Genomic DNA, 27020 nt, shown 5'->3' with positions numbered 1-27020 from the left:
GGTTCAGACCCCTCCCCTGAAGGTGCTGACCCTCCCTGGGGTTCAGTCCCCTCCCCTGAAGGTGCTGACTCTCACTGGGTTCAGACCCCTCCCCTGAAGGTGCTGACTCACTGGGGTTCAGACCCCTCCCCTGAAGGTGCTGACTCTCACTGGGTTCAGACCCCTCCCCTGAAGGTGCTGACTCTCACTGGGGTTCAGACCCCTCCCCTGAAGGTGCTGACCCTCACTGAGACTTGGTTGGACCACTCTCCCCTCTCCACCTTTCATAATTCCGAATACCTCTATTAATTCTCTCCTAAATCTTCCGCACTCTAAGGAAATTTGCTCACTTTCTTTTGTCATTTCAGGTAACTGGCCCCTCAACATAGTCTGGTAGTCTTCCCTACCCTTTGCAAGCTGGATCCAACACAGCAGGAATTAGGAGACTGTGTTGGAAACTGTTCGAAGTACGCATTGTTGTGAACAAGTACAGGACAAGGAGCAGGGCAATCCAATACTGAAGGCGGATTGTTGGGTATTATAATGCATTATGGAATGGTGACAGCATATTAATTTATCTTCATTTCTATACCAGTAAAGAAGAGATTAGGGAAAATGAAACTGAAATTATATGTGTAGGAAGCAATGCTACATCAGACTCCACCATCTTCTCCTTTCCCCACCTCCCTTTTCTTTCCTAAGTTAGTAATGTTATCTTCTGGCTCCATCACCTGGTGCATTTTGTTAATCGTAGGCTAATCTTGGTTAGTTGTTTGGGATTAGTCAATCGGAAGAGCGAGTGGATGAGCTAATCGGAACACACGGTAGCCAGAGAGATGTACCTGTGGCTCCCTCTGGTGCTGAGCATTAACATTGCTGAAGAGGAAATGGGTTAAACTGCGTTATGTGTACTGAAAGACAATCTCAGGGCAAAGACACCACAGATCCTTAACCTGCTCCAGGCTGAAGAAAACCTGATTCAGAAAGTTTAGGGAGGGCAAACCTGTTCCACGGATAGGATAACTTCAAGCCTTCTCATGTTCTCAACCCAAGCTCTTCAGTCCAACCTGATGATAACCTGGAGAAAAGACCTTCAGTGACTCTACCACTATCCCAAAGACACTGAGGTAAACTGTCACTCAAAGCTGGAGAACTAGTTGAGGTCAGTGGACTTGCTGACTGATCCTGATTAATGTAATCAGCAGAATCTCTTGTGTTTCAGTATAATTAAATAAGTGACTCAGAAGAGCAGCATATAAGGACCTATTTAATCTCATTTTAACCAAGGCCCTTACTGTGTCATTCATATTCAAGTTAACAATCATTTACATGTGAAATGGGTTCTTATCTAGCAGTCGGAGTAAAGATTAATATAGTTATAAACATTTTTTCCTTCCCTATTCAAATTGTGGGATTGATTTGGTTAAAAGATGGTTTTGCTGAGCTAATTAATGCCCCTGTTGCCCTGTTCCCTTCAGTGACTTCACTCCACCAACACAATCCGTTAACATTCACAGTCAATTTGACAAGGCTCTTCTATCTTTGCAATAGAAGTTATTGTGGATTCTGGAAGTCGGAAATAAAAATGAAACATCGGAGATGTTAATCAGAGTTAATGTTCAGGTCAGTGGCATTCATTTGGAACATTCTGATGACTCCTACTGAGTACTACCGGTATTCTTTGCTTCAGTAACAACATTTTCATATTTACCCATCACGTAATAAAGAATGTGTGTCCTTCCTCCTCCCCTAAAATGGTTTTATGGGAAGATGTTTAATATTGGCATGCTAACCTAATCCAAGCGTCCAAGACTTAATTACCTGCTTCCACATAATTGGGAAGCTTGTTAGTGTAAAAGACTTGCATTTATACAGCACTCAACATCAAGACATTCCAGAAAAAGCAGTGACTTGTGTATTTTATGAAGCAGTGACTTTTAGGATTCAAGCTTCTATTTGTTCAGGGCTAAAGAGTTATGTAGAAAGGTTAGGTGAGGCCGACAGAGGGAATATTAAGTGGAAAAATGTGATGCTGTTCATTTCTATGAGGGTCATGATTCCGGGAATGAAGGGGTTAACACATGAGGCATGCTTAGCAGCTTTGGGCCTGTACTCACCGGAATTTAGAAAAATGTGGGGGGGGGGGGGCCTCATTGAAATTCATTGAATGTTGAAAGGACTAAATAGGGTGGATGTGGAGAGAATGTTTTTTATGATGGGGGAATCTAGAAATAGAAGGCACAGCCTCAAAATTGAGGTGTGAGCCTTTAGAACAGAGGTAAGGAGGAATTATTTTAGCCAGAGACTAGTAAATCTGTGGAAAGCTCTGCCACAGGCTGCGGTGGAGGCCAAGGCTGTGCGGATATTTAAGGCGGAAGTTAATCGTTTCCTGATCGGTCAGGGCATCAAAGGATATGGCGAGAAGACAGGTGTATGGAGTTGAGTGGGATCCGGGATCAGCCATGATGGAATGGTGGAGCAGACTCGATGGGCTGAATGGCCTAATTTTGCTCCTATGTCTTTTGGCTCTTTCCAATTTATTCTAAACCCAGAGCTAATCAAGATTGACAGATTTTTGAATTACAAGGGACTCAAGTGATAAGGAGAAATATTGGGAAAGTGGTGTTAAAGCCATGAGTGGTGCTGGATCAGCCATGATCTTTCTGAGCAGCAGAGCTGGCTGCCTGACTTTCTCCGAATTCTTTTTAAAAAAATTATATTGCTATCTAAAGAATGCTGTTGTCTCTTTTTGGTCTCAGTTCCAAAGGTCCCAAAAAGGTTTGGAGAAGGTTTGCCCAAGTTGTTAGTGAGCACAAGCTAATGTCAAAAAGCTAACTATAGTGCCACACTAATTAGTGGAAATTTTAACAAAAGCTAATTAACTAGTGCCAGGGTTGGATGCTACCATACACTGCAATACTAGATGAAGCTTCTCTGTGATTAAGAAGTTCATTTTGTGACTTCAGAGAGAGGCAACAGGGTTATAAAAAGGGCTGAGTTGTGGAATGCACAATTCATCCCATTACTTACCTCATTTATTATGTGTATTTGCCTTGTGATGGAGCAGAGTTGAGGGAACTTTGGTGTGTATTAAACATTCTTTCTGCCTCAGTAAAGCACTCAGCATGATCAAAGACCCTACCCACCCCAGATCTTGTTCTGCCTCTCCAATCGGGCAGAAGAAACAATAATCCTGAAATTATCTACCACCAGGCTCAAGGGCAGTTTCTATCCCACTATTATCAGACCTCTTGTACAATAAGGTGCACTTCTGACCTCACAATCTACCTCATTGTGACCTTGCTACTTCTCTGTAGCTGTTATACTTTATTCTGCATTGTCATAGTTTTACCTTGTTCTTCCCCAATGCACTGTGTAATGATCTGATCTGTAAGAACAAGACATTTCACTGTATCTTGGTGCATGCGACAATAACAAACCAATAACAAACCTGCCCTGAGAAACAGCACAAATGCATGAACCCATGTGCGTCTGTACGTTACTTGCCTCTTAGTGAACTGTCAGTGGGTTCATGCATTGAATTAACACAATTTATTTAACTGTAAGATTTCTTCAGCAGAGGAGGCAAGTGGGGCAATAAATCCCTGTGAACCCCTCTCCTGGGTACATTGTTTGATGATCCCTTGAGACACCACTCAGAAAGTCAATGGTGGTCATCAGGATTAGCAAGCACCTTGTGAAACAAGCAAGGTGTTAACAACCTGGCTGGCCACAGAGAGCAAGCACCCTTATCCTATCCCTACTCAAGTTCCAAGCATGACCATTGTCCAGCACCAGCACTATGGATTGTGATCTTTAAATTGGGACAATGGCTTAGCTTCTCTTTCCCTGACTCAAATTGCAATGAACAATACTCACTGTTGCCTATAAGCCAAGATCAGAGATGGAACCTGGAACTGTCATCTCTTTTAGTAAATCACTGGCCCACCCTCACCTCATTCTGAATTAATTGCCTCATTAACCTACCTTCTCTATCTTACTTAGGATAAGGAATCTCCTATACTGATTGAGGTTCACAAGAACTGTAGGCTGGGAGGTTATGAATGCAGTGCCTCATGTGAAGATGATGAACTATTCAAAAGAAAATATTTCACACTCACAGTTTATCAACTCTATCCTATTACCGGCCCTTGTCAACACATGGAATAGGGCCTTGACTTAGGGAACATCTTATGTGGTTGAACAGGCCATAATGCTGGAAATAATCTTGGATGCATGGCTACTTCAACTCTTGTTGACTATCTCTTGGTAATATATCTTACGTAACCACAATCCGTGTCTAGGGACCCACACTAGCTGTCATTCAAGTCTGAGTGAAGTGGAGACATATTACTTGTATCCCATTCCCATGCATATCACTGGCACTAATTAATTAATTCTCATAGCTTTTGTATTACATATATATTTATGCATTTATATTCCAGAGGGACTGGCACCAATAAAAAAAGAAATTAGTCCAACACTCCTAATTCTTTTTGTGCAATGAAGATTTGGATTGTGGAGATCTTGGAAAAATGCAAACCTTCAGCTGGATACCTCAGCAGTAAATTCCTTGAATGGTTTGTATCTGGAACTCCTACTGTCAGTTGTCCACAAGGAGTGGAGTGTGCTCCTCACCTTCCTCATCAGGAGGGATCTCATAAATAACAAACAAAGAAGAGTACAAGCACCCGACGAAAGAGGTCAGACTGGCAAAGTACATCACCCCACTGGCACTGCCAACCACTGATGTTAGTGGGCCCATTACAATGGAAACGATGATCTGCGCCAGGAAGTATTGACAGCTCAGGAGTGAAATGTCCACGCCCATCCCTCGTTTAGTCCCATTCGCATGTGGTCCTACAAACTAGACAAAAATATACTGCATGTTAGAGACAGGCGCTTATCTGCATTAGTCTTTGTAGAAGAACAATGGAATAACTAATCAACAAAAGTCAATGATAACCTCTGAAAAAAATTCTAGGGTGAATCAAAGTGATACAAATAAGTATCGTCAATTCCAGTCAGATCTCCAAGAGGACCACAACCTTGTCATGGGGTTTGGAGGCTTGCGTGCCTCAGTGATCTGGAGAGCTATGTTGGCTGGAGTCAGGACGGACCTTGTGATTTGGATCTTGGTAGGGTCCCCATGACATATAGGTCAAAGGGTAGAGGCCAGACTGAGAGTGGTCCACTGGTCCTCCTTGGTGGGAGGGGGGAGTTCAGCTCAGGGCTGACTACCCTGACCAGTTTTACAAAATTATTACAGAAACAGAAATGAAGAATCCTTCTATAGTCGTGTGCAACTGTATGGAGAGAGAGAGAGGACCTTCATTGTTGCCCTAAATGCCAGCAGCGTAATGGGCAATAAGTACCCTAGCAATACAGCACAGGGTAAAGTTACACAGTCATAAAGGCAGATAGAAGATGGGTTAGTCACAGAATAAAGTTCCCTTTATATTGCTTCAGTCCAAGTACAACAGAAGTTAGATTCAAACTTTGTCCCATTAAACACTTTCAGGGCAAGTGTAAATCAAAATGGAGTGGCATTACTATTTTCCTCACCATCTTACAGCACAAGTTCTCACATTGTTAAACTTCTAAATCGGTTACCAAATTATCCCCCTTTTATCAGACTATTTCACAACCTCAAGATATTGTTTAACTGTGACACTGGAATAACCCAGGATATCTCTCTCTCTCACACTCTGATTCGCCATTTCTGCCTCTCTAGGGATCAGATAGTTGGTGAATCCTAACAAGCGTGAGTAACATTAAACGCTTGGCTCGAACTCACAAAATAAGCAGAGACAAAAATAACTCAAAGGCTGTTCTCCGAGGCTGGTTGGATGCGGCTTAGTTTCTAACCGTGTCACTTGCGTGATGTGAGTTTATACCTTTTTGCTCTGGTAGTATTCGCACAGCAGCGAGTAGGGCAGAGTGCAGAGTGAAGAAAACAGGACCCCATATGTAACGCAAAGTGACAAAAGAACATAACTATTCCGGGACAGTGTGGCAATGCCAGTGCCAATTCCAAAGCATAGGTAGCCAAAGAAGTAGAGAGTTCGGATACTGAAGTACTCCTCAAGCTTCTCCAACAGTGCTGTAGAAAAAAAGGAAAACGTGATAGAATGCTAGATCACGGCCGCTAGGGGAAATGGTTAGGGTTATTGAGTGGTCATGCTTTGACGGGGGTTTAAGTGTGGTGTGTATTGGGTGCTCTGGATTAGTTGGTTCGTAGAAAATCAAAATGATGAGAAATCTGCAAAAACCAAAGCAGGGAATGTGAAGAGAAAGAGACAGAGCAAACGCTCGTGCAATGGATTACGGTTTGCTGCCTTCGGGTGCGATGGGTGGTGGCGCGTCATATAATACTGGCACACACTGAGTGATGCTCCGCTTGGCCACTGGCAAACTGGGCACTGTTTTAGATGTGGCCAAGTGGAGTGCTGGCATTAACGGGTGGCAGCTGTTAAATGGGCATCGTAAGTGATGCTGCTCCCCACTTGGCAGTGGGAAAATTAATTACAAGAATTACACTCCAAGCAGAGAATTTCAGATCCAAAATCCCAGATTTAGACACTTCCTGAAAGAATGTCACTCCCCGGGTTTGGTTCCACATTTTGATAAGGACTGCTGCCTCTGAAAAAGGCTGTGGTTCAATTTTGCTGAAGTTCAGATCTTACTCTCATGGTAAAATGGGTTTCACAATCTCTGCACAGAAACTCTTTGGTTGTGACTGTCCAACGGAGGGCTACCTACACACTTGAGCAACCCATAGCTTGTACAAAATCATAGTGAAAGCAAGAAGAAACCGAACCATTTGAAATACACACTGAAAATTCTGCCAATTTTCACCAGATAATTTTAGAGAAATGTTTTGAGATCTTAGACACTGGTCATACTTGAAGAAAGCGCTTAATGTTCTAGATTTTGACAGAATTGACTTCGTACATCCTATTGTCCATTCCTGTCCTCTTTTTACAGGGAAATCCTCTATGAAGTGCCAAAGTTAGAAACAGCTCAGGGTAACTTTTTTTTAAACTGAGCCACGTGGATACCCTATTCACAGAAAGCAGCGTGACAGGAAATACTCCCTCAGTCACCATGCCCGTTCCATAACAAGTACACAAACAACTGTGGCACCCTGCCCATCACAGCAAACATGGTCATCTTTCACAACGGCAGATACAGCCACAAACAAAATAAAATGCCTGGGGCAAACATGTCCACCGCACCCACAACAAATGTGACCAGTCTGCCATTGTGTGCATTCATTCCCTTCTTGCCCACAAGAAGAATATTTTTGCTTGGGACTAAAGGACCTCACTACTTTACCCAATTCCTTCAATTAAAAAAAAAATCACTCTAAAATCAAGTTTCTCCAGCTCCAAATAAGCTATCATTACCTTCCCTTATGTAGCAGGATCTCAGGTACAATATCCCAGAATTGCACATCTTCCCCATTAATTGCTCATTTACAACAGATGGACAAATCCATGACATGAAGCTACTGGGGACTCATTACTGTACTGTATCTGAAATAGGATTGGGTGTCTGGAAGTCTTCTCTGCCTCTATAACTGCACAGTGCAGGGACCCAGCACTGAGTCAGTAACAACAAAGGCTCAAAGTAAATGAGCCCAAAGGCCTTTCCTCCAATAACAATTAGAAATAAGGCAGCCATTGTATTGCTGGAATGGCTGTGTTTTTTACTGGTGAGTTAGCAGAGGCTGTCAGATAGCCCAAAGGTTTAGGACTGTGGGGGTGGGGTCAGACTAGATCACGCAGGGGAATCAGGAAGGTTAGGGGACAGAGGGACTTGAGGGGAAGGGAGCTTGACAAGCCACCGGCAGTGACAATTAGGAAACTGGATGCATAATTATATGATAGGTGGTATCATAAACGTGGCCCCACAGTGGATTTGGAGGGATGGGTCTTTTGAACAAACGACTGAGTCCTGAAGAGGCGTCTCAGCCCGAAATGTCGACTGTTCATTCACTTCCGTAGATGCTGCCTGACCTGCTGAGCTCCTCCAGCATTTTGTGTGTGTCGCTTTGGATTTCCAGCATCCGTAGACTTGCTCGTGCTCACGACACACTTTCTGGCTTTGCTGATGTTACGAGGCATATCACTACGATTTAGTAAATGGGTATTTTAACTCTAGTTCATGTAATGCATTTTGTCATCGGGTTGTTGGCCTGGTCCCATATACCAGGAGGTTACGCACCCTACCTGAATACAGAGCAGCGCTGAACGCATAGATACACATTCCCCAGCAGCCCACGCTCACTCCGGTGTTGTACTTCTGGAATGCCTCCGAGTCGAGGGGTGCTTTGGGATCCCCCCCGTACACTACCTCCCCCATGAAGTCTGTGTAAAAAAGCAGCATGCCTTCAAAGGACAGCCATCCTGCAGAGACAGACAGAGCACGCAGGTGATAAACAAGGAGTTCTCAGTAAATCTCATTTAAACATGCAGTACAGAACGAGACATACGGACAGGTTAGACCACTTGAAAGCTATTTTTAAAATTATCTGCAGCCTGTGGATACTGCTGACAAAGCTAATATGTATTGACCATTTCTAACTCCTGAAGTGAAGGTTGTGAGACAACCTCTTGGACCCCTTCAGTCCAGTGGATGAAAGCACTCCCCTGAGAAGTGAGATCTAACACTTGGACTCAGTAATGAGGCAGGAATGGCAATATAGTCAAGTTTATTGTCATTTGGACCATAAACTGCTGGTACAGTACACAGTAAAAACGAAGCAACGTTCCTCCAGGAACCTGGTGGAATATACACCCAGTGGCCACTTTATTAGGAACACCTGCTTGCTAATGCAGATATCTAATCAGCCAATCATTTGGCTGCAATTCAATGCTTAGAAGCATGCAGACATGGTCAAGAGGTTCAGTTGTTTATCAGACCAAACATCAGAATGAGGAAGAAATGTGATCTAAGTGATTTTGACTGTGGAATGATTGTTGGCGCCAGATGGGGTGGTTTGAGTATTTTCAGAAACTGCTGATCTCCTGGGATTTTTATGCATAACAGTCTCTAGATTGGGGTTCTCTATGTTTTTCATGCCATGGACCAATACCATTAAGCAAAGGGTCCGTGAGCCCCAGGTTGGGAAGCCCTGCTCTAGAGCTTATAGAGAATGGTGCACGAAACAAAAAAAACTTCCAGTGAGCAGCAGTTCTGTGGGGTAAAATACCTTGTTAATGAGAGAGTTCAGAGGAGACTGGTTCAAGCTGACAGAAAGGTGACTGCAACTCAAATAACCATGCATTGCAACAATGGTGCGCAGAGGAGCATCTCTGAATGCACAACACGTCGAACCTTGCAATTGGATGGGCTACAGCAGCAGAAGACCATGAACGTACACTCAGTGGCCACTTTATTAGGTACAGGAGGTACCTAATAGAGTGGCTTCTCGGTGTATTTTCAAGCCAAGATGGAACGTGCTTCGAAGGGGAACCTGCAGATAATGGCAAACATTTGAAGGGGTTGTTCTTGTCCTTCTACAAGTTTCACTGTTTGGTTGATGTTAACAAAGTAACCCTTGTGAATATCAAAAGTGCATTTTGTTGATGGGATGTAGTGAGGAGAATAAATGTTAAATAGGCACAGGATTCCTTAGTGATGTTGAAGGGGCATTTATCATGGACAATATTACATCTCACTCCTGATTCGTGATCATTCATGGTGGATCTATCAGATTATGAGCAACGTATAATACTTCTAACTTGCTCTTGAAACCACAACATCTGCATGTTATTTTTTCTGATCAATAGTAATTGCCACACTGCTTATAGTGGAGAACTTAGCAAAGGTGATGGAATTGAATACCGAGGACAAGTTGTTAGACCCTCTCTGGATGGAAACAATCATTACCTGGCCCAACTGTTACTTTTAAATGATCAACTCATGGCCAAAGCTTGCTGGTTGCAGATATGGACTGCTTCATGTTTTGATCAATCGTAAATGGCATTAAATGTTGCGCAATCATTTGCAAACGTCTCTACATTGTGATCTTCAGATGGATAGAAAGTCATTGATGAAATAGCTGAGAATGGCTGAGCCTAGGACAATGGTCTGAGAAATTCCTTGTGATAGTCTGGGGCTCATATTGATCTTCAATAATCACAGCCATTAGAATACTGTACTCCGATTTTCACTGGCCACAGCTTTACCTGGGCTCCTTAAAGCCACTATCAGGTGTAACTGTGTCTGTGTATAGGGTTATCACTCTGGAATTCACCTCTTTCCCTGTATTTTAGATCTAAAGCTGAAGCCTATAAAATGAAACCTAGAACAGGTTATTGGTGAGTAGGTAGCTTCTGATAGCATTGTTGATAAGCTCTTCCATTCATTTGCTTATGATTGAGAGAGTTTTGATGGAATCAAATGTAGCCGTATTAGATTTGTTCCTGCTTTTTTATATATACAGGATATATGTGGGCATTTTTCTTCAATACTAGATGGATGTGAGCACTGTAACTGTGCTCAAACAGCTGGGCCAGAGGCATGGGTAGTTCTGCATCAAAAGTCTTCAAGCCTTGCTCTATCTGACTATCCATGTCATTTCATGATACCTTAGAGTAGCTTCTTTGCTGCTGGGACTTGCAATGGAACTGAGATAAATCCCTTCCCCTCCCCTCTTCTTCTATTCCCCACTCTGGACTTTTACCTCTTCTCACCTGCCTATTATCTTCCCCGGTGGCCATCCTCCTTCCTTTTCTCCTGTGATCCACTCTCCTCTCCTAGATTCCTTCTTCTCCAGCCCATTACCTTTCCTATCCACCTGGCTTCACCTATCACCTTCCAGCTATCCTTTTTCCCTCCCCTCACTTCTTTATTCTGGCGCATTCTCGTTTCCTTTCCAGTGCTGAAGGAGAACCTCAGCCTGAATCAATTCTGCTCATTTTCACGGACGCTGGGCTCCTCCAGCATTTTGTGTGTGTTGCATTTAGACCTTCTGTGGGTGTACCTACATCTCGGGGACTGCAGCTCATCACCACCTTCTCAAGGGCAACTAAGGATGGGCAAAAAAAATGCTGGCTTAGCTGGTCACGCCCACGTCCCATAAATGAATAGATTTTTAAAAAAGTTGGCCACACTGTAGATGCTTCCTACTTGTCTTGAGCATTCAGGTGTCAGCCACGATGAAATGGTGGTGCAGACTCGATGGACCAAGTGGCTTAGTTCTGCTCCAATATCTTATGGTCTTATGGTCTACCTGAACTTTTCCCATTTGCTTCCCAGGCCAATCCCACTTGCCCACCTGAGCCAGTCCCACTTGCCAGCATTTGGTTCATATTCTTCTAAACATTTCCTGTCCTTGTTCTTTCTCTGGCAGCTGATCTCCACTCCTCATTGCTTTATACAATTCTATAGGTCACCCCTCAGATCCGAGGTTCCATAGATAAGCCCCTGACAATCCAATATCTCCTTTAACTCGAGCTGTGCAGTCCCAGCAACATACACAAAATGCTAGAGGAACTCAGCAGGCCAGGTAACACCTATGGAAAAAAGTATGGTCGACGTTACGAGCAGGACCTGCCGAAGGGTTTTGGCCCGTAATGTCAACTGTACTTCTTTCCCCCCCATCGATGCTACCTCCAGCATTTTGTGTGTGTTGCTCAGATTTCCAGCATCTGCAGATTTTCTCTTGTTTGTGGCTTGAGTCCCAGTAACATCTTGCGAATCTTTTCTGCAGCCCCTCCAGTTTAAGCACATCTCTCCTACAGCTGGAGATTAAAACCACACACAACTTAATTCTCTTTCAAAGGTTATTGAGTCTCCTTCTGTAAGAAACACGCTACTTAAGGCAATTCTATTTTATTTGCGCTCTGCCCAATTAAACACAAATCAGGTGGTTACCTGACAAATTCTGACTCTTATGCCAGAGCATTTTAATATTGTCAACAACTATTGTACATTTACTTCAAAGACTGCTGTACTCATTCACAACAAAGTCCTCAATGTACGGTTTCATTCCCATCAGAAGCAACAGGAGAAACAGACTTCCTTCCTATAACCTGCACAATTATCAGCATCACAATCGGAGAGGAATATCCCCAATATGGAACCTGGGAGTGGCGTGCGGGGATAAAATCAATGGTCAAATGAAGTGGGAGGTAGGTTTTCTATGGTCAGATGATACTTGGTAGCAAGTCTGCAGGCTCCGAGACTGAAACAATGTTCAGTGCAATTTGGAAGGTGTTCGCTGTCTCCCAGCCTTGAAGAAGCCATTCCAGGGGCAACAGGTTGGCAGAGCAGGATGCAGGGTCAGGCTCAGGGGTCATGGCACTACCCCTTCCCAATCCCAACAATCATTTTGCACATTAAAGAGGTTGGCACTGTACATGTATAATAGGCACCTGCCTAAAATGAAATTCTAAAAGTGGTTACACTCTTGCATATGCTCATGTGTGCACACAGGAAGTGAAACCACAGCTACAAATGCGGTGTCAGAATGGATTTGCAAGAGTAGAATCAGTCAAACAGTCAAGTGCAGTAGTTCAGGGATGGCCAAGCGAGGAAAGACTTTGAAAGAGGTAGGCGCAGTGAACCATATCAAAGCTGAGTACCAGTTTCATGTCCAAAAGAATATTCATTGTGACTTTTGGTAGGGCCTACTCAGTGTTATGGGAAGAGATCTTCTTCCCTTGCTGTCACGCTAGCATGTTTTAGAGCATAAGAAATGGACTCATATCGTCCCTTATCGTCTCAAGCATTCAGTAAGATCATATATTAGCTCTTAGCACAACCTTGTCTTCCTGCGCTAACTCCATATCCTTGATTTCTGCCTGGAATATATTCGGTGACTGAGCATCAATAGAGCTCTAGGGGGTAACAGAAATTCAAAGATTCATTACCCATTGAGTGAAGAAGTTTCTTCTCATCTCTGTCCTGGGTGGTTCTGGACATTTTAACCAAGGTAAATATAATCCCTGTCAAGTCTTATAAAAGATCTGTATGTTTCAATGGGAATGCCACTCCCTTAAAGCCCAGGAGTGTAGCACAGAATGAATAATCTCTCCCTGTGGGACACACTCAGCATTCCAGGAATCAATCTGTTGAACTTTCATTGCACTTTCTCTATCATTTTAGTAAGACGACCAAATATCGGGGCCTCTATAACTGCAGCAGGGCCACATTTTTCATACTTAACCTGCCTCTCAACTTCTGTTCTCAATCCCCTTTCCTGCCACCGATCAGTACTTAGAGCACAGGCCTTGTTGACAAGCAGATCAGACAGTGAGAGTTATACCTAGGAAGTGATTGACACACAGATTCCGCAGCGGTTTAGGCATCTGACAAATTGATGAGAACAAGACGGATGTGGAGAGCGGCCTCTCGGACAATTCTCCTGAGCTATTCAAGTCAGTCTCGTATTTCACGCCGTTCAGCAGGATGTTTGCAACCTGTAACAAGATTAAGCCCAGTCACTGCAATCTGAATATATCGGTTTCTCCATAGTACAGCAGATCCATTTATCCTATATGTCTGCATCTTCATGCTTCCACCTTCCTCTCCCACCTCTTCCCCAGAAGGTTCTGACATTCATTGGGTTCTCAATATACCCATCAGCCCCTCTGAGGAACCTCCCAGGATACAGGTAGCTTCTTCCTCCAGACAAATAATAATAATTTCCGATTCTATCTACACACACTGTTGTAACAGCTCCAATATCAAATTGGATTAAAAAAAATTACACTCCCTTTTATGTCTAATTTAATCGTGCCCCGTTGAAATTACTTACTTACTGCCTGTTACACTGCTGGTGTTTAGGGCTGCAATGATGGTCCTCCATCTCCGTCTGTATAAAAAGGATTCTTCATTTCTGTTTTTGTAACGATTGTTGTTGGCCCTGAGTGGAACCCCTGAGTCTGACCTCTACCCTTTGACCTACTTGGCCTGAGTGACCCTACCAAGAGCCAAAGCACAAGACCCTGACTCCAGCCAACATAGCTTGCCAGGTCATTGAGGCACACAAGCCTCCAAACCCAATGACAAGGCTGTGGTCCTAACAGAGGTGTCGCATTGAAGCTGAACCCATAATGGAGGAATAATTTGTACTTCTATGGCATTTCTACTGTATTTGCAGACTTTCAGCAATTGTAGCTTTCTTTTGCTTTTCAATTTATATTTCCCAGGCCTTATACAGCATATACTGTAGAGGCAAAGTAATTCTCTCTCTGGTCTGTTTCAATAGTGATTCTTTTCCCATTTACCCATGTGCCTCTCATCCATCTTCCTTAAGTATACTGGCATTGGAACTGAAAATTTTTGCAGCAGTTAACAGTGAACCAACCTGGTGCCATGTACATACGTATTTCAAGGGCCTTGGCTATACAGTATAGCAAACAACCAAAAAAAAAATCAGATGTCCACATTTGCAGCTGTTTTGTTAAAGGTCTGAGATTGCCGATGTTGGGACTTTTTCCATAACTTGATGGCTGATTATTTGGCAGCAGATTTCAGGCTTGGCACAGTAACAACAAAGCAATAATTAGCCAAGCTATTATGTAATCCAGCTCCTGAGTTGTGTACAGGCATTATGATGCTCTGGGGATCAGATATTAGAGTACTATATGTTTCTAAGATGCATCAGCCTGATCCTGAGAATGTTAAATCTTTTCAATATTTTATTCTGTATTACTTGATTCAGGAGCCGAGACAAAAAAAATAGGACCAAGAATTCCAGTTCGTCTTGGATGCCCAAATATGAATAATCCTATCAAGTAGTCAATGGACAGTGACCTGGAGAGATGAAGACCAACTTCAAAATATTTCTTTTGGGCCTGGATCTGACTCTGAGCCCATAACCATACCAGGAGGATAGGTGAACCGTCGAGGTTGTATGTGTAGTAAAAAGAAAGTGTCGGTTGTGCTCAGCTGAACTGCAACATGCACAGTCCACAAAGGAATTGCGAAATTTGGGATTGCACAGAGTTCAAGGTCAGGGCTGCAAAAGCTGCATTTGTTCTATAATATGATAGTACTGGAACATGCAAACTTGAAGGATTCTGAGCTCAGGGTCTGAAGTAATGAGAGAACTTGGGTGATTATTGCTTTTCTGACCCTGGAATAGTTTTGTCCCTAACACAGGGAGGGATGGGTTTGCCATCTAAGGCACTCTCTAAGACTGGTCATGGAATTCTCAAATTCCAGAGGGGTGTCATCCTGCTTTTCAAGTAGGACATGCTGTTTTCCAAAGTGCCATGGACACTAACTATCAGTTACTGAGTTTTTCAGATGCTGCCTGTTGTATTTTTGTGGTGAACTACATACACCTGTCTGGACACGCCCCCTGCTGACTGCTCCTGTGGCTCCTCCCACAGACCCCTGTATAAAGGTGATGGAGGTCTGAGCCCGGCCTCTCTGTCTCCAGGATGTAGTACGGTGGTCACTCACTGCTTGTTCCTTCTTCCAGTCAATAAAAGCCGATACCTCACCTTTACGTCTCAGAGTGAGTTATTGATGGTGCATCAATTTTATACTGATAATATATTGCCAAGAACTGGTGGACTTGTAGTGGGATTGAAACTCATGAGGGAAGACCCGATTTCCTTAAAATTCTTCAACAATGCCGGGTGCAAGCTGAGTGTAGCCTAATTTCCCACAAGCATGGACACTGGGTGTTCACAGAATTCCTCAACTGGGGAAGCCTGAACCTATGGAGACCAGAAGGGGTTGTTCTAATGCTACCGAGTGGGAAGGTTCAGATCTAAGTGTCCCACTTGAGTGACCATATCAGAGGGCAGTTACAGTGTCCAGACCAAGTAAAGATGACATCCTTAACATCATTAGAAACCAGCTGTGTTTTCATATATTCCAAAACTGACCAATGATCTGCACTTATGAGCCCTGTAACACAAACCCTCATTAGAGTGCTTGACTACTCAACTAACATTTGCCACCTCTCTGGGCCAAGCACTCCGTACCTCCAAAGGGCCGACTCCACCCTCCATCCCCCACCCTACGCCTCACTAGGCTATCCGTTCCTTTGATTTTTTTTGCCCTGTACCTGCTGACTGAAAGTCACCGTCCTCCTCCGACTGCTGTCGCTGCCATTTGCCAGGTAACTGTTCGGAATACTCAAGGTCTCCGGCCTTTTGAGAATTCCTGACGTTGAATTTCGTGCAGCGTCAGCCTGTAGGCTCTCGGGATTCTCAGCGACCGTTGGAGACCCCGTCTCCTCATTTTCTGCCTCATCGGGTATCCGGGGAAGACTGGAGCTCAGGGCATGTCTGGGCATGCTGAGGTATTGATCGTTGGCTCCTGTGTAGCAGTCGATCAGCACTGTGTCTATATAAGAAGTTCCATATGATGAAGCAAATTCGTTAATGCCAGTCAGAGAACTGTCCCGGCTCATAAAGCTCCCATACTTTGGGGTGAGGGGGCTCTGTGGGGAAATAGGGCTGGTCATACCATTGTAGACCTGTGTGATAGTGTGGGTATTGGTCTGGTCTCTGTCCTCATCAAAAGCCATTGGTGGAGAGGGAGGTAGAGCAAGGCTGGGGCTTTTCATCACTTTTTTCCTTTTGCCCTGTGCATTCAGTGGCTTCTCTGGAATACTTGTCAGTGTCAAGACAGCCGTGACGGTCAGCGTTATTGCTGTGAAAATGTAGACAACCCGGAGCTGACCTCCTAAAGCTTTTCCAAAATTTGTCTGGTCCCATTTGATCCCACCAATGACGTAACCGAACCCGCCTCCCAGACCTGCATCAAGTTAAAAGATAAGTGTAATCAGCAAAGGAAACTGCAAAATCTACAAAATTCTATTCCTATAGAGTGCAGGAAAAGGAATATCACACCAGGATTATTTCTAACCAGACCTGTAGTCACAAAACAAGTGACAGATATGTTGCTGAAAGGAAGCGAACCTGCCAGAAGTGCGTGGATGTTCAGGCCTCGGTCCTGATCCTCCGGGCAGCAGACGTCCATCATGTAGGCATGGGTCGGATTGTCCGCCGAGTCGGCACTGAAGTCCATCAGCACGACACCACAGATGGTCAGGATGATGCCCCATTTGTGATTGGAGACTGTGTCAGCGATTGCCAGGCCCATGTCCCTGCCATTCAGCAGCATCGAGAGGCCAATCAGTGCACCTGAAACAAGGCAGCAAGGCGGGCAAGTTTACATTTGCTAAAATTGACATACTGTCGGAAACTTGACCCCCTACACGTATTTTAAATTGGAGCCACATGTGCAACTTTTGAGGAGAAGCTACTTAGCAATTTCAATAAGGCAACAGGTCATTAAGGCCAAATTTACAGGCTTTGGGGATTCAGCTTGGTGCATATCATGTTTCTTGAGCTTCCAGGAACTTCCTGGTTAAGTCAAGATGAGAATGCAACAGCATTGGACAGCGGACAATGAAAATCTGTTTTCTTAGTGACCCTATGAAAGACTTGCTTCACAGGAGCTGGACAGGGAGCTCTTTAAACTAATTAGAAAGGCTGGCTCTGTTATAGGAGTCAAACTGGATACACTGGAGGCTGTGATAGAACAAAAGGACCCTACGGAAAATCCTGGCAATTCTGGACAGTGTTCCTCACCCTCTGCATCCCACCTTGGCTGAACAGAGGAGCACTTTTAGTGATAGACTCAGACAACTGCGCTGCTCCAAAGAGCGCTGTATGAGGTCATTCCTACCCTCGGCCAATAGACTCTATAATGAGTCAACCTATAGCCGGGGAAGTGATAACCCCCTCCTGTTAGACTGCTTGAGGTAACTTATTTTTTTAATTCTTTCTTACTTTTCTTCTAATGTTTGTATATTTGTCTATCTGAGCACTTGTAATACTACTGTGACACGGTAATTTCCTTTGGGATCAATGAAGTATCTCTCTAGCTATCTTTACAAACGGTAACTTTTTTTTGAGATCTCGAGGGAGACAGGTAGGTTTTGAGGCGCTCAGCTGCCTCATCACCTTTACCCTGCGGCACAACCGAGTTTAGAAATGGCCAATAACTACAGCAAGAGCCTCTGGGACAGCAGCATCAGCTCCTTGAAACCCAGAGCTGCAGAGAAGACCAAAGGGCAGTGAAGAAATCCGGCTCACGGGAGTTTACAAGGTGGCCTGCAGGTCTTTGGAGCATGAAGGTCTAGGATTAGCTTCTTGCTGAATCTGGTAGCCGTATCTCATCAATGTCTGCAAATAACCGCTGCTCTCAAACACTTTGTCAGAGACCCTCGTGGCATCTCACCATCAACTGTGCAGAAATACGTGAGGCAGGAATTGTGTCTTCTTCTAAGGGCAGCTGATCATAATCAACTTTTAATGAGATCCGTCAGAATGCACAGGCTTTGGGTTTTATAGCTCCAGCTGGTGTCCCACAGGTGTAGGATGATCCTAACAGCAAGAAATCAAACACTCTGGAAATCCACTGCTGCTCACCCACTGGAATAGTTTCTGCTCTGGCCTATAATAAAAAATATTCACACCGGTGTGTGAAATATTTCTAAACAAACTTCAAACAAACAAAGCAGCTGGCTGCGGAAAAGGTGGGGAGTACTGTCAACATGGCTGGTGATAGTCATGAGGAGCCCAACAGTACAGTCTGAGAACATTCACTAAGTCCATAAGACACAGGAGCAGAATTAAGCCATTCAGCCCACCAATCCTGCTCCGCCATTCCATCATGGCTGATCCCGGATCCCACTCAACCCCATACACCTGCCTTCTTGTCACATCCTTTGATGCCCTGACCGATCAGGAAACGATCGACTTCCGCCTTAAATATACTCACAAACTTGGCCTCCACCGCATCTGTGGCAGAGCATTCCACAGATTTACCACTCTCCGGCTTAAAAAATTCCTCCTTAACTCTGTTCTAAAAGGTCACTCCTCAATTTTGAGGCTGTGCCTCAAGGTCATCGGCATGTTTACGATATGCCTCAGGTACTTTAACGGGAATAGAAGCAGCCTTCAGTAGGAAGACATTTTCTGGGTTGTGTTGTTCCATAATGCTCTGCAAAAAAAAAACATGGCACTGCAGTGTGGTTAGACGCACAGAGCGAGAGAGTGAGAGGAGACTTCAGATCGCTGCACAGAATGGCAGGATAACTACATCATTGCAGGTTTCACTAGATCCATTCATTTGCCCAAGTGACGCCCACATGCCACCCACTCACTCCTGCCCCAACTTCCTTCAACAAGACACATCTCTTGCCCACTCTTAATGTTCAGTAAAACTCCTTCTCACCACTTTGTGCAAGTTAAAATCATCCAGTTTCACACCAGAAGCTAACGTTACGCCAGTCCAAGATCTGAAATTTAACACCAAGTTAGAATCCAGAAGCAACTATAAATCTTGATTTTTCCTTATGCTAGTGCTTTTACATGATACAACACTTCAGCAGAAGTGGCAGCAAGCGTTACAGGTCTGTTGCTTTTGGCTCATGTCCTATATTTTGGAATCTTGCAACAGCCTTTTCCAATTGTGCAGGGCAGGTAACAATCTGGGCAAGGTGTGGGGTAGGGATGGAGTGAGGTTGAGTAGGCGAGAAGCGCTTTAACCTTGCACTTCCTTGGTGCTCCTCACCAACGTGCCCCTCGTGGCTTGTAAAGTTGTAAACTCAGCTAGCTCCGTCATGGGAACCAGCCTCCCCAGCACCTTCAAAAGCTGATGGCTAAAAAAGGTGGTATCCATCATTACAGACTCCTAGCACCCAGGACATGCCCGCTTCTCTTTGGTGCCATCAAGGAGGAGATACAGGAGCCTGAAGACGCACTTAATGTTTCAGGAACAGCATATTCCTCTCCGTCATCAGATTTCTGAATGGGCAATGAAACCATGAGGACTACCTTACTATATATTTTTGCGCTCTTTCTGCACTACTTATTTATTTTTTTACATATACTTACAGTTTTAAATTATTATTATGCATTGCAAAGTAGCGCTGTTGCAAAACAAAAAAATTTCGTGGCATCTGCTAGTGATATTAAACCTGATTCTGGTTCTTTACCCACTTCCCTACTTGCAATGAATTGCTAAACATTTGATATGGTCAAGGCTAGGGTACCATTTGTCTTATTCAAGGTCTACATTTGAAGCTCGAAATTGGTGGCAACGCTTTTGATGAACGACAATACCTTTGCAAAGGCCTGGAACGTCACGGTAAAGGCCAACCTCTCCATTCTTCCTGTCATCATCTTCAGTGAGGGCACAATCTTTACTGCAGTTCCAGACACAACCTCGCTTGCTGGCAGCACTCAAAGTGCAGCATCTGAACCCACTTGCACGGAGCCTGGAGCGTCCCCAGCCCTCAAGCAGGGACTTCTCATCGACGCCCCACTCTCCACTACGTGTTCTTGTTCACTCGTGATGTGAAAGTCAACATGCAAAACTTCAGTTCCCCTTTCTTCACCCAATTTATTGTGGTAACAGCATTAAAGTTGGTGGATGGTGGACACGAGTTACGTCACGTTGCCATGTCAAAGATCACCTCGGCAAATGCAAGCTGTGGGATGAATGAAGGGCTTTTTCCACTTTTCCCCCCATTTCTCTGCCTCCCCTTGGTATGCTGTACTCTCTTTTATCACAAGCAACAAAATATACTGTGACAGAAAAAACGATGAATGTATTGAATGGATGTCTAAAATATTGATGGTGATAACGAGGCAGTGAGATTGACTTGCATAAAGATAAGCGTAATTTTCAATACAGGCTGAATAAATGTGAGCATAGAAGGAAAGGGATGGGTGTACCTACAAGGCACACTGGTACGATGACTTTGACAAGGTTAGCATTATTCATAAATTGATCAGTACAAACTGAACTCTTATCTTATTTGATCTGATCAAGTCACCTAGACACTGCACTGAGCGGAATTACCATGTTCCTGCTGTTCATTTTTGTGTCAACCTCCTGTCATGCTTCCTTGAAGATACCAGCAGACTAATTTCTCCATTCACCAGTAAATCTAATGTCACTGTGAAGCCTTACAACCCTGACAGTGACATCCACTGAGGCATCTTCCTTTTTTTTTTACAAATCTGCAGTCCGTATTCTGCCTTCTTTGTGCCATAAATCCAAAAAAAAGCCACGCGTACAATGAGTCTTTAAACCGTTAATGTAAAACTGAGTCACGTGCATCATCGTCATCAGACTCCCGCAACTGAACTGCTTGGGAAGTTCAGAAGCAGTCCTGATGAAGGGTCTCGGCCCGAAACGTCGACTGCTCATTCCCGCCAATAGAAGTTGCCTGACCTGCTGAGCTCCTCCAGTGCATTGTGTGTGTTGCTCTAGATTTCCAGCATCTGCAGTACCTCCTGTGTCTATGTTACTGCCATGGCTTTCACAGCAGGCCCGACACACCCACCACCGAAAGGTTTTGCTCTCTTGCCTGCTGCGACACAACCCTCACCCAGGAAGATAACATTCAGCCAAAACTGAACCTGGAAACAGATTCAAATCCAGAAAAAGAATCAACCCGGGGAAAGCACTCAGCTTCTGAATCAAACTGGATCCAAATGATCACACTCACTCAGCTGAATTGGTAAGGACACCTGGATATAAAGTCAGTTTATCAAATGCCGTGTCAAAGCAGCTGCCAAAATGTATTGCTACCTATAACTCCTGGTGCTTCAGGAAGTTAAAATTCAAAGCAATAATCAAACATGGAAAACAATTTAAACCCAAGGAAAATCGAAAACAAGTTCAAAATCCACTTTTAAACGTGGAACAGAACCAAATCTAAACTTGCAAACTAAACCAAAACTGGGCAATTGCGAATAAAATTAAGCCAGGAGGAACACTGCCTAGAAGTCAGAAACTTTGTCAGTGTAACTCTACCAACCTACCCTCTATTTCATCCATTCACCTCCTCCACGTATTCCCCATCTTCATATCCCTAGAGCCTATCAATCCGTGTTTTCCCATATCCGTTCACCTCATCAACCCTTTTCACCCCCTATCCTCCAATTACATGGCAGCATCTCTACACTGTCACAGATATTTAGGACATGAGTCACAATGGGAGAAATTTTCAGGGACAGGCTGTGCTATGTTTATTTACGGGAGATAGTTCAGTGTTAGAAAGTGTGGGGGGACCTTTGCAGGTACAGGCTGCCTTATGTACTCGTGGGGGTGATCCACTTTTATTACGTTACCAACCCAGTTCCTCCCCAATAACATTCCTATCTGCTCCCCAAGCTTGGGTTCATTCCCCACACACGAAACCACCATGACTCAATTTATTCTCTATCTAAAATTCTGCCTGGCTGGCAGCACAATGGCATCAGCGCCAGACTCCAGAGCAAAGGATCCCCAGTTCGAATCCAAGTCGGGCCACCCCCGAGCACGCTTTCCATCCGTGCCGGGTTGAGCGTCGAGCTAGCCACTCGGCTTCGTAAAAAATACAAGGGCCGAGTCAGGAACGTTCATATCGCGACACCACGTGGCAGACAAGAATGGCTGACTGTCTGGTGCGACACGCTAAAAGAAAAAAGAATCTAAAATTCATTCTCTGCATCATTCATTCCACAACCTAATTTTCTTATGAATGGAAAAGTCTTCCAGCATCCTCCCACTCTAATTGTTAAAGCGTTTGACTACTGTCCCTGAGTTTTCAACCTTGCAATTCTGGGAACCAGCCATACACTATTTTTGCTTCCGAAGCCCAGTTCAATTCTGCCAACTTACTCCTGGGACTGAAGTTTTCTTAGGTGATGTCACCAATCTATAACTCACCAATAGCCAGCACCAGTATGAAGGGTCTGCGCCGGCCAAAACGAGAGGAGCAACTATCACTCCAGGCACCCAGCACTGGCTGAACCAGGAAACCTGCAACCACAAATAACCAGACCTGAGACCTTCTCACAAAGTGATAAAAGTGAATCATCCCCACAAGGACCTCCCACATTGAGTTGATGGGGTGAGATAAAGAGGCACGAGCAGACTGATACAAGGCATGCATTTCTGGATTGAACCGTTCGGCCAAGTGTCTGTTTTGTGGTGCAGAATAAAGCCGAAACTTGGGGGGAAAAAAACACACAGGAAAGAATAAAAGAAAGAAAATGAAGAAATCGAAGTGTGAAAGCGAATAAATGGACCTGTGGCTCCTTGTGGCCACCTGATGGGACTGGTTTGTTCCAATTAATTGGTTATTTATTTACAGTTACTTAAAATGCTTCAAAATAAATGTACAGTGTTTTGGGACTTCTTGATGTTAAAAAATACAAGTTTTTTAGGCCGTAAGTACTCCTTTGTAGAACCCCATGCTCTATGGCCAACACAATAACTGATCTAGCCCCTCCAGAATATATACAGTGAAATGTACTCTACCTAATATGGGACTAATGAACCAAACCATGCCATACAGTTCATCTGGTAGACCCATCTGGAGGAGGATGGGGGTGACATAGGCTGTCTCCATTGCATAGCTGAACTCAATCCCAAAGAGAATGCATCCGTTAAAAAGTAGCTTCCAGAAGGAGTGTCGCAGTGGGATGTCACTGAAGTCAAGAAGCTCAATGGGAATTGGAGTATTCGGAGGGGGTGGTGGGGAAGGCCGGATTAACTTTCTTCTCTTGGGATGTCGCTTGTAATTGTTGGCTCGGTGACTGATATGTTGGGCAGTGGAATGGGGAAAGGTGCAGGTTGAGGGACACCTGTTTTCCTGAGTCGTTGGATTTGGGAAGAGGGCATCGCTGGGCGTAGTTGGATTCGGGGAGCTCATGGTATCACGTCAGTTGATTTCTTCTGATTGATTTGTTCCTGTGGAGGAAAGACCAAAGACTAAATTATCAACAAGGTCATCCAATCACAAACAACGTTTACTAATTCAAGCCTCACCATCATTACAGGTTCCACGTTCTCTCAAAAATCTTGCCAATTTAGGGTGTTCACAGAGAATTTTCCTTCCTCCTCCTCCTCCCCATGATTTTAATAGAGCCTTAATCCTCTAGAGAAGGAAAAGAGGAATGACCTAACAGAAATCTTTAAAATTAAGAAGGATTTCCTAACAGAGACACAGAGATGATGTTTCCAAAAGGCAGAGCTCAGCCCAGGCTGTAGGTTGGTCATATACCAGATAGAGAAGTATTTAAGGTGTGATACTTGTTACAACTAAAGGTTGCGGATGGATTCAATGAAAAGCCGGTTAGGTCTAGTTGAGTGAGATCTTTGGATATCAATGTTTGGACCCTTCTTGTGCACAACAGAATGCAGTTGGAGTTGTTGGTGAGCACCAGGATACCTCTGCAAGAGTCAATTAGACATCCTAGCTCCAGCTGCTTCACAAAGATCTTTCTTCATTCACAAGGTCAGAAGTCAGGATGCTCACTGGATAAGAAGCAAAATCCTCAAATCTATTCACAGCTCCTCAGCAAAATCAACGTGCCCCTACGTGCAACCAGGCCTGGGTACCATCAGTTGCTGACATTCACAGTTTGTAATGCCGGGCAATTTTTGTCTCCAACAAGTGAGAGCAAAACCACCCACCTTTCATATTCATTGGCACAACCATCGCAAAGCTCCCCCACCAACATTACGCTTGACCAGAAACTTAACTGGAACAGCCAGGTGAATACAGGCTTAAAAGTCAGGTGAAAGGCTAACTACCCTGTGGCGAGTGACTCACTTCCTTGCAGCCTGACTTCCCATCACCTACATGGACACATGTCAGCAGAGGGATGGGATCTGGCTGCAGCTCACTAGAGAGGTTTGAGGCCATCTCCACAACAAAGCAGCAGCTGATCTGGCATCATATTCACCTCTTAAACATTCAGTCCTTCTACCACGTGCACAGTGACCACCCTGCTCCTTCTACAAAAGTGCACTGCAATGACTTGTCCAGGTTACTCCAGCAACGCCTCTTAAGTTCATGGGCTCGATCACCAATAAAGGCAAGGCCACAGGTTTACTGGCACGCCACCATTTGTATGCTCTCCTCCAAGATGGTTTACTGTTCCTTCAGTCACTGGGTGGAAATCTTAGAATTCCACACCCATTGTAGAATCACCTTCACTACAGGGATCACCTCCCCATCTTTACAAGGGCTGTTATGCCTATGGGAATATATGTTTGCCAGGGACACCCTGAATACCACCCACACCCTTACTGCATGAAAAAAACATCTAGTATCATTCAGGCTAACAGGGTTTCTTTTAGCTAGCCTATTTCCTACAGGTAATCAATATCATGAACATGCACAGTTCTTTTTAAATGTTTAATGACCAAATTATGACTTGCAATATTCATGTATAGCTTAAAATAAAACATGTTTGCTTCCTCAAAATTCCTTTCATAAGTATTTTTGGGCATAAAGAATTGGTGCCTTTAGCCCTGCGTAAAACCCAGACTTAGGGTGGAAGAGTAATTATTGTTGGGGGGAAAGGGGGACTTCCCTGGAGATCCATTCGCAGTTCACTCTCTCTTCCTCGCGTTTTTCACCTTACCGTCCAGAGATCCCGTAAAACGCGCTCGCCCTCTCGCCTTGGGCCAGAACACGAAGGCCGCGGTCTGTGCCACGCATAACCCGGAGTTTAAAATCATAGGAACGGACGGTACATTACAATAATCATATCTTCCAATTTCGCGTTTCCGAGGCTTCAGATTTGTAGTAACGCTGTAAGCAGCCCCCACTGAGCGCAACGGAAATGCCATTGTCCAATTTCGGGGCGATTTTCTCACTCACACACCTCACAGATTCACACATAGACAATCGTGCACTCATTTCCCTCATACCTACAACCTTTCCCATCCAGAAATTCACAATAATTACACTCACACAAAGTCACACACACAAGAATTTGAATACATCATATTCAGGACAATGTGTTAGTAGACTTTAAATGACTAAGGTTCTTTGACCTGAAGCTTTATCTGTGTGGTTCTCTTTCTACTGAATGTTTCCAATATTTTCTATCTTCATCTGTATGTACGGTCTATAATGCACATGCCCCTATAATGCTATATATAGGGTTCCAATAACATGTTTTAGTTCAGCTCCGAAATGCTAACAGCTTTCCACAGCCGACTGCCCTGGGAAGAGCTGACACATTGTAATGAGATTTGTATGTGAAGGATACTGGAAGCGGCCAAGTGAAGCGACCAGGCCTATGATGTAGCATCCCATCCCAGTTCATCTTCCCAGCGACACTGCTGCATTACAACGCACAGTGCCTTTCACATCTACAACGCCGCTGAGAATTCACAACATAATCGGCCACCGACCCTTTCAGCGCGTAAGAATCCTTCCTGTGATAATTGATACCATTTCTTACCGTGTGTCCTTAAACACATCCTGATCTAATTACTTCCCGTCTTTCCTATTACCCCTAGAATTTTTTCCATCTCTGACTACTCCCATCTGCTTCCCCCACTCTCTTTATTTCAAGCCTCTTATTTACTTGTTCTTAATCAGAAGTGACCGCAAGCTGCTAAAAAAAAAATTAACAAAAAGCCCAGCCCATCTGTGAACCTCTCTCATCGCTTTCCAACATGACAGGGAGACTCGCTGCACCACCTCCATCCTCTCGCTGTTCATCTTTCACAGCAGCCTGCGTACAAAAGCTCAGCGTGACAAAGATTGTAATTACCTCCGACTAGGCCGTTACTAGCATCCTGTCCCTGGGGCGGGGAGCTTTGGCCTTACTCCTCTTCATTCTCCGTTCCTTCTTTCTTTAATCACGCCGCCTCCTTTCCTCCCGCACCATACCACGGCAGCGCAGCGAGCAGACCAGCCTGGGACACGCGAGCCCGTCCAACACCAGAGGCAGGTGCAGCGCCACTAACCAATGGGGAAGCAGGACTCAGACCCCACGGCTCCCATGTTACAAAGTTTGTGGGTGGATAATAAATCCCACAGTTACCAATCACAGGATGCAGAGGATGCGTTCAAAGCGCCCGGAATTGAAACAGGTAAAAAAAAACGGACCGGGGAGAGGAAGCACAGTGGGGTGGGCGAGGTTGAGGTGGGAAGACGAGGAAAGGGGAAGAAGAAAGGAAGTTAAGGAATTGGCAAGGAGCATATCACCGCTTCCTATTTAAAACTCCTCTTTGTACCGCACACTCCA

At 44.4% G+C, this 27020-nt stretch overlaps 1 protein-coding gene across 4 annotated transcripts; it reads right to left on the bottom strand.

The window, feature by feature from the left end:
• Positions 1 to 26720, bottom strand: slc45a1 (solute carrier family 45 member 1). 4 transcript variants are annotated; one of them, XR_012096675.1, is made up of 10 exons: positions 26544 to 26720; positions 23287 to 23718; positions 22693 to 22785; positions 16878 to 17102; positions 16019 to 16713; positions 13259 to 13412; positions 8214 to 8390; positions 5877 to 6082; positions 4523 to 4846; positions 5 to 1545 (listed from the first exon to the last, which is right to left on the bottom strand). XR_012096675.1 is itself a non-coding variant. In XM_073032005.1 (9 exons), the coding sequence occupies exons 2-9, from the start codon at positions 23678 to 23680 to the stop codon at positions 4583 to 4585; spliced, it is 2208 nt and encodes a 735-aa protein (XP_072888106.1). In that variant the 5' UTR covers positions 23681 to 23718; positions 26544 to 26720; the 3' UTR covers positions 2 to 4582. The 4 variants fall into 4 exon arrangements, 3 of the variants coding, with proteins under 3 accessions (XP_072888108.1, XP_072888106.1, XP_072888107.1); XM_073032005.1 differs by having other exon boundaries at positions 2 to 4846; XM_073032006.1 differs by lacking the exon at positions 5 to 1545 and having other exon boundaries at positions 4710 to 4846; positions 8209 to 8390.
• Between the last annotated feature and the right edge of the window lie 300 nt (positions 26721 to 27020).

Source organism: Hemitrygon akajei, chromosome 29, assembly GCF_048418815.1.
Source record: "Hemitrygon akajei chromosome 29, sHemAka1.3, whole genome shotgun sequence".
In the NCBI taxonomy this organism is placed as follows: domain Eukaryota; kingdom Metazoa; phylum Chordata; class Chondrichthyes; order Myliobatiformes; family Dasyatidae; genus Hemitrygon; species Hemitrygon akajei.
This window is presented reverse-complemented; position numbering and strand designations above follow the sequence as displayed.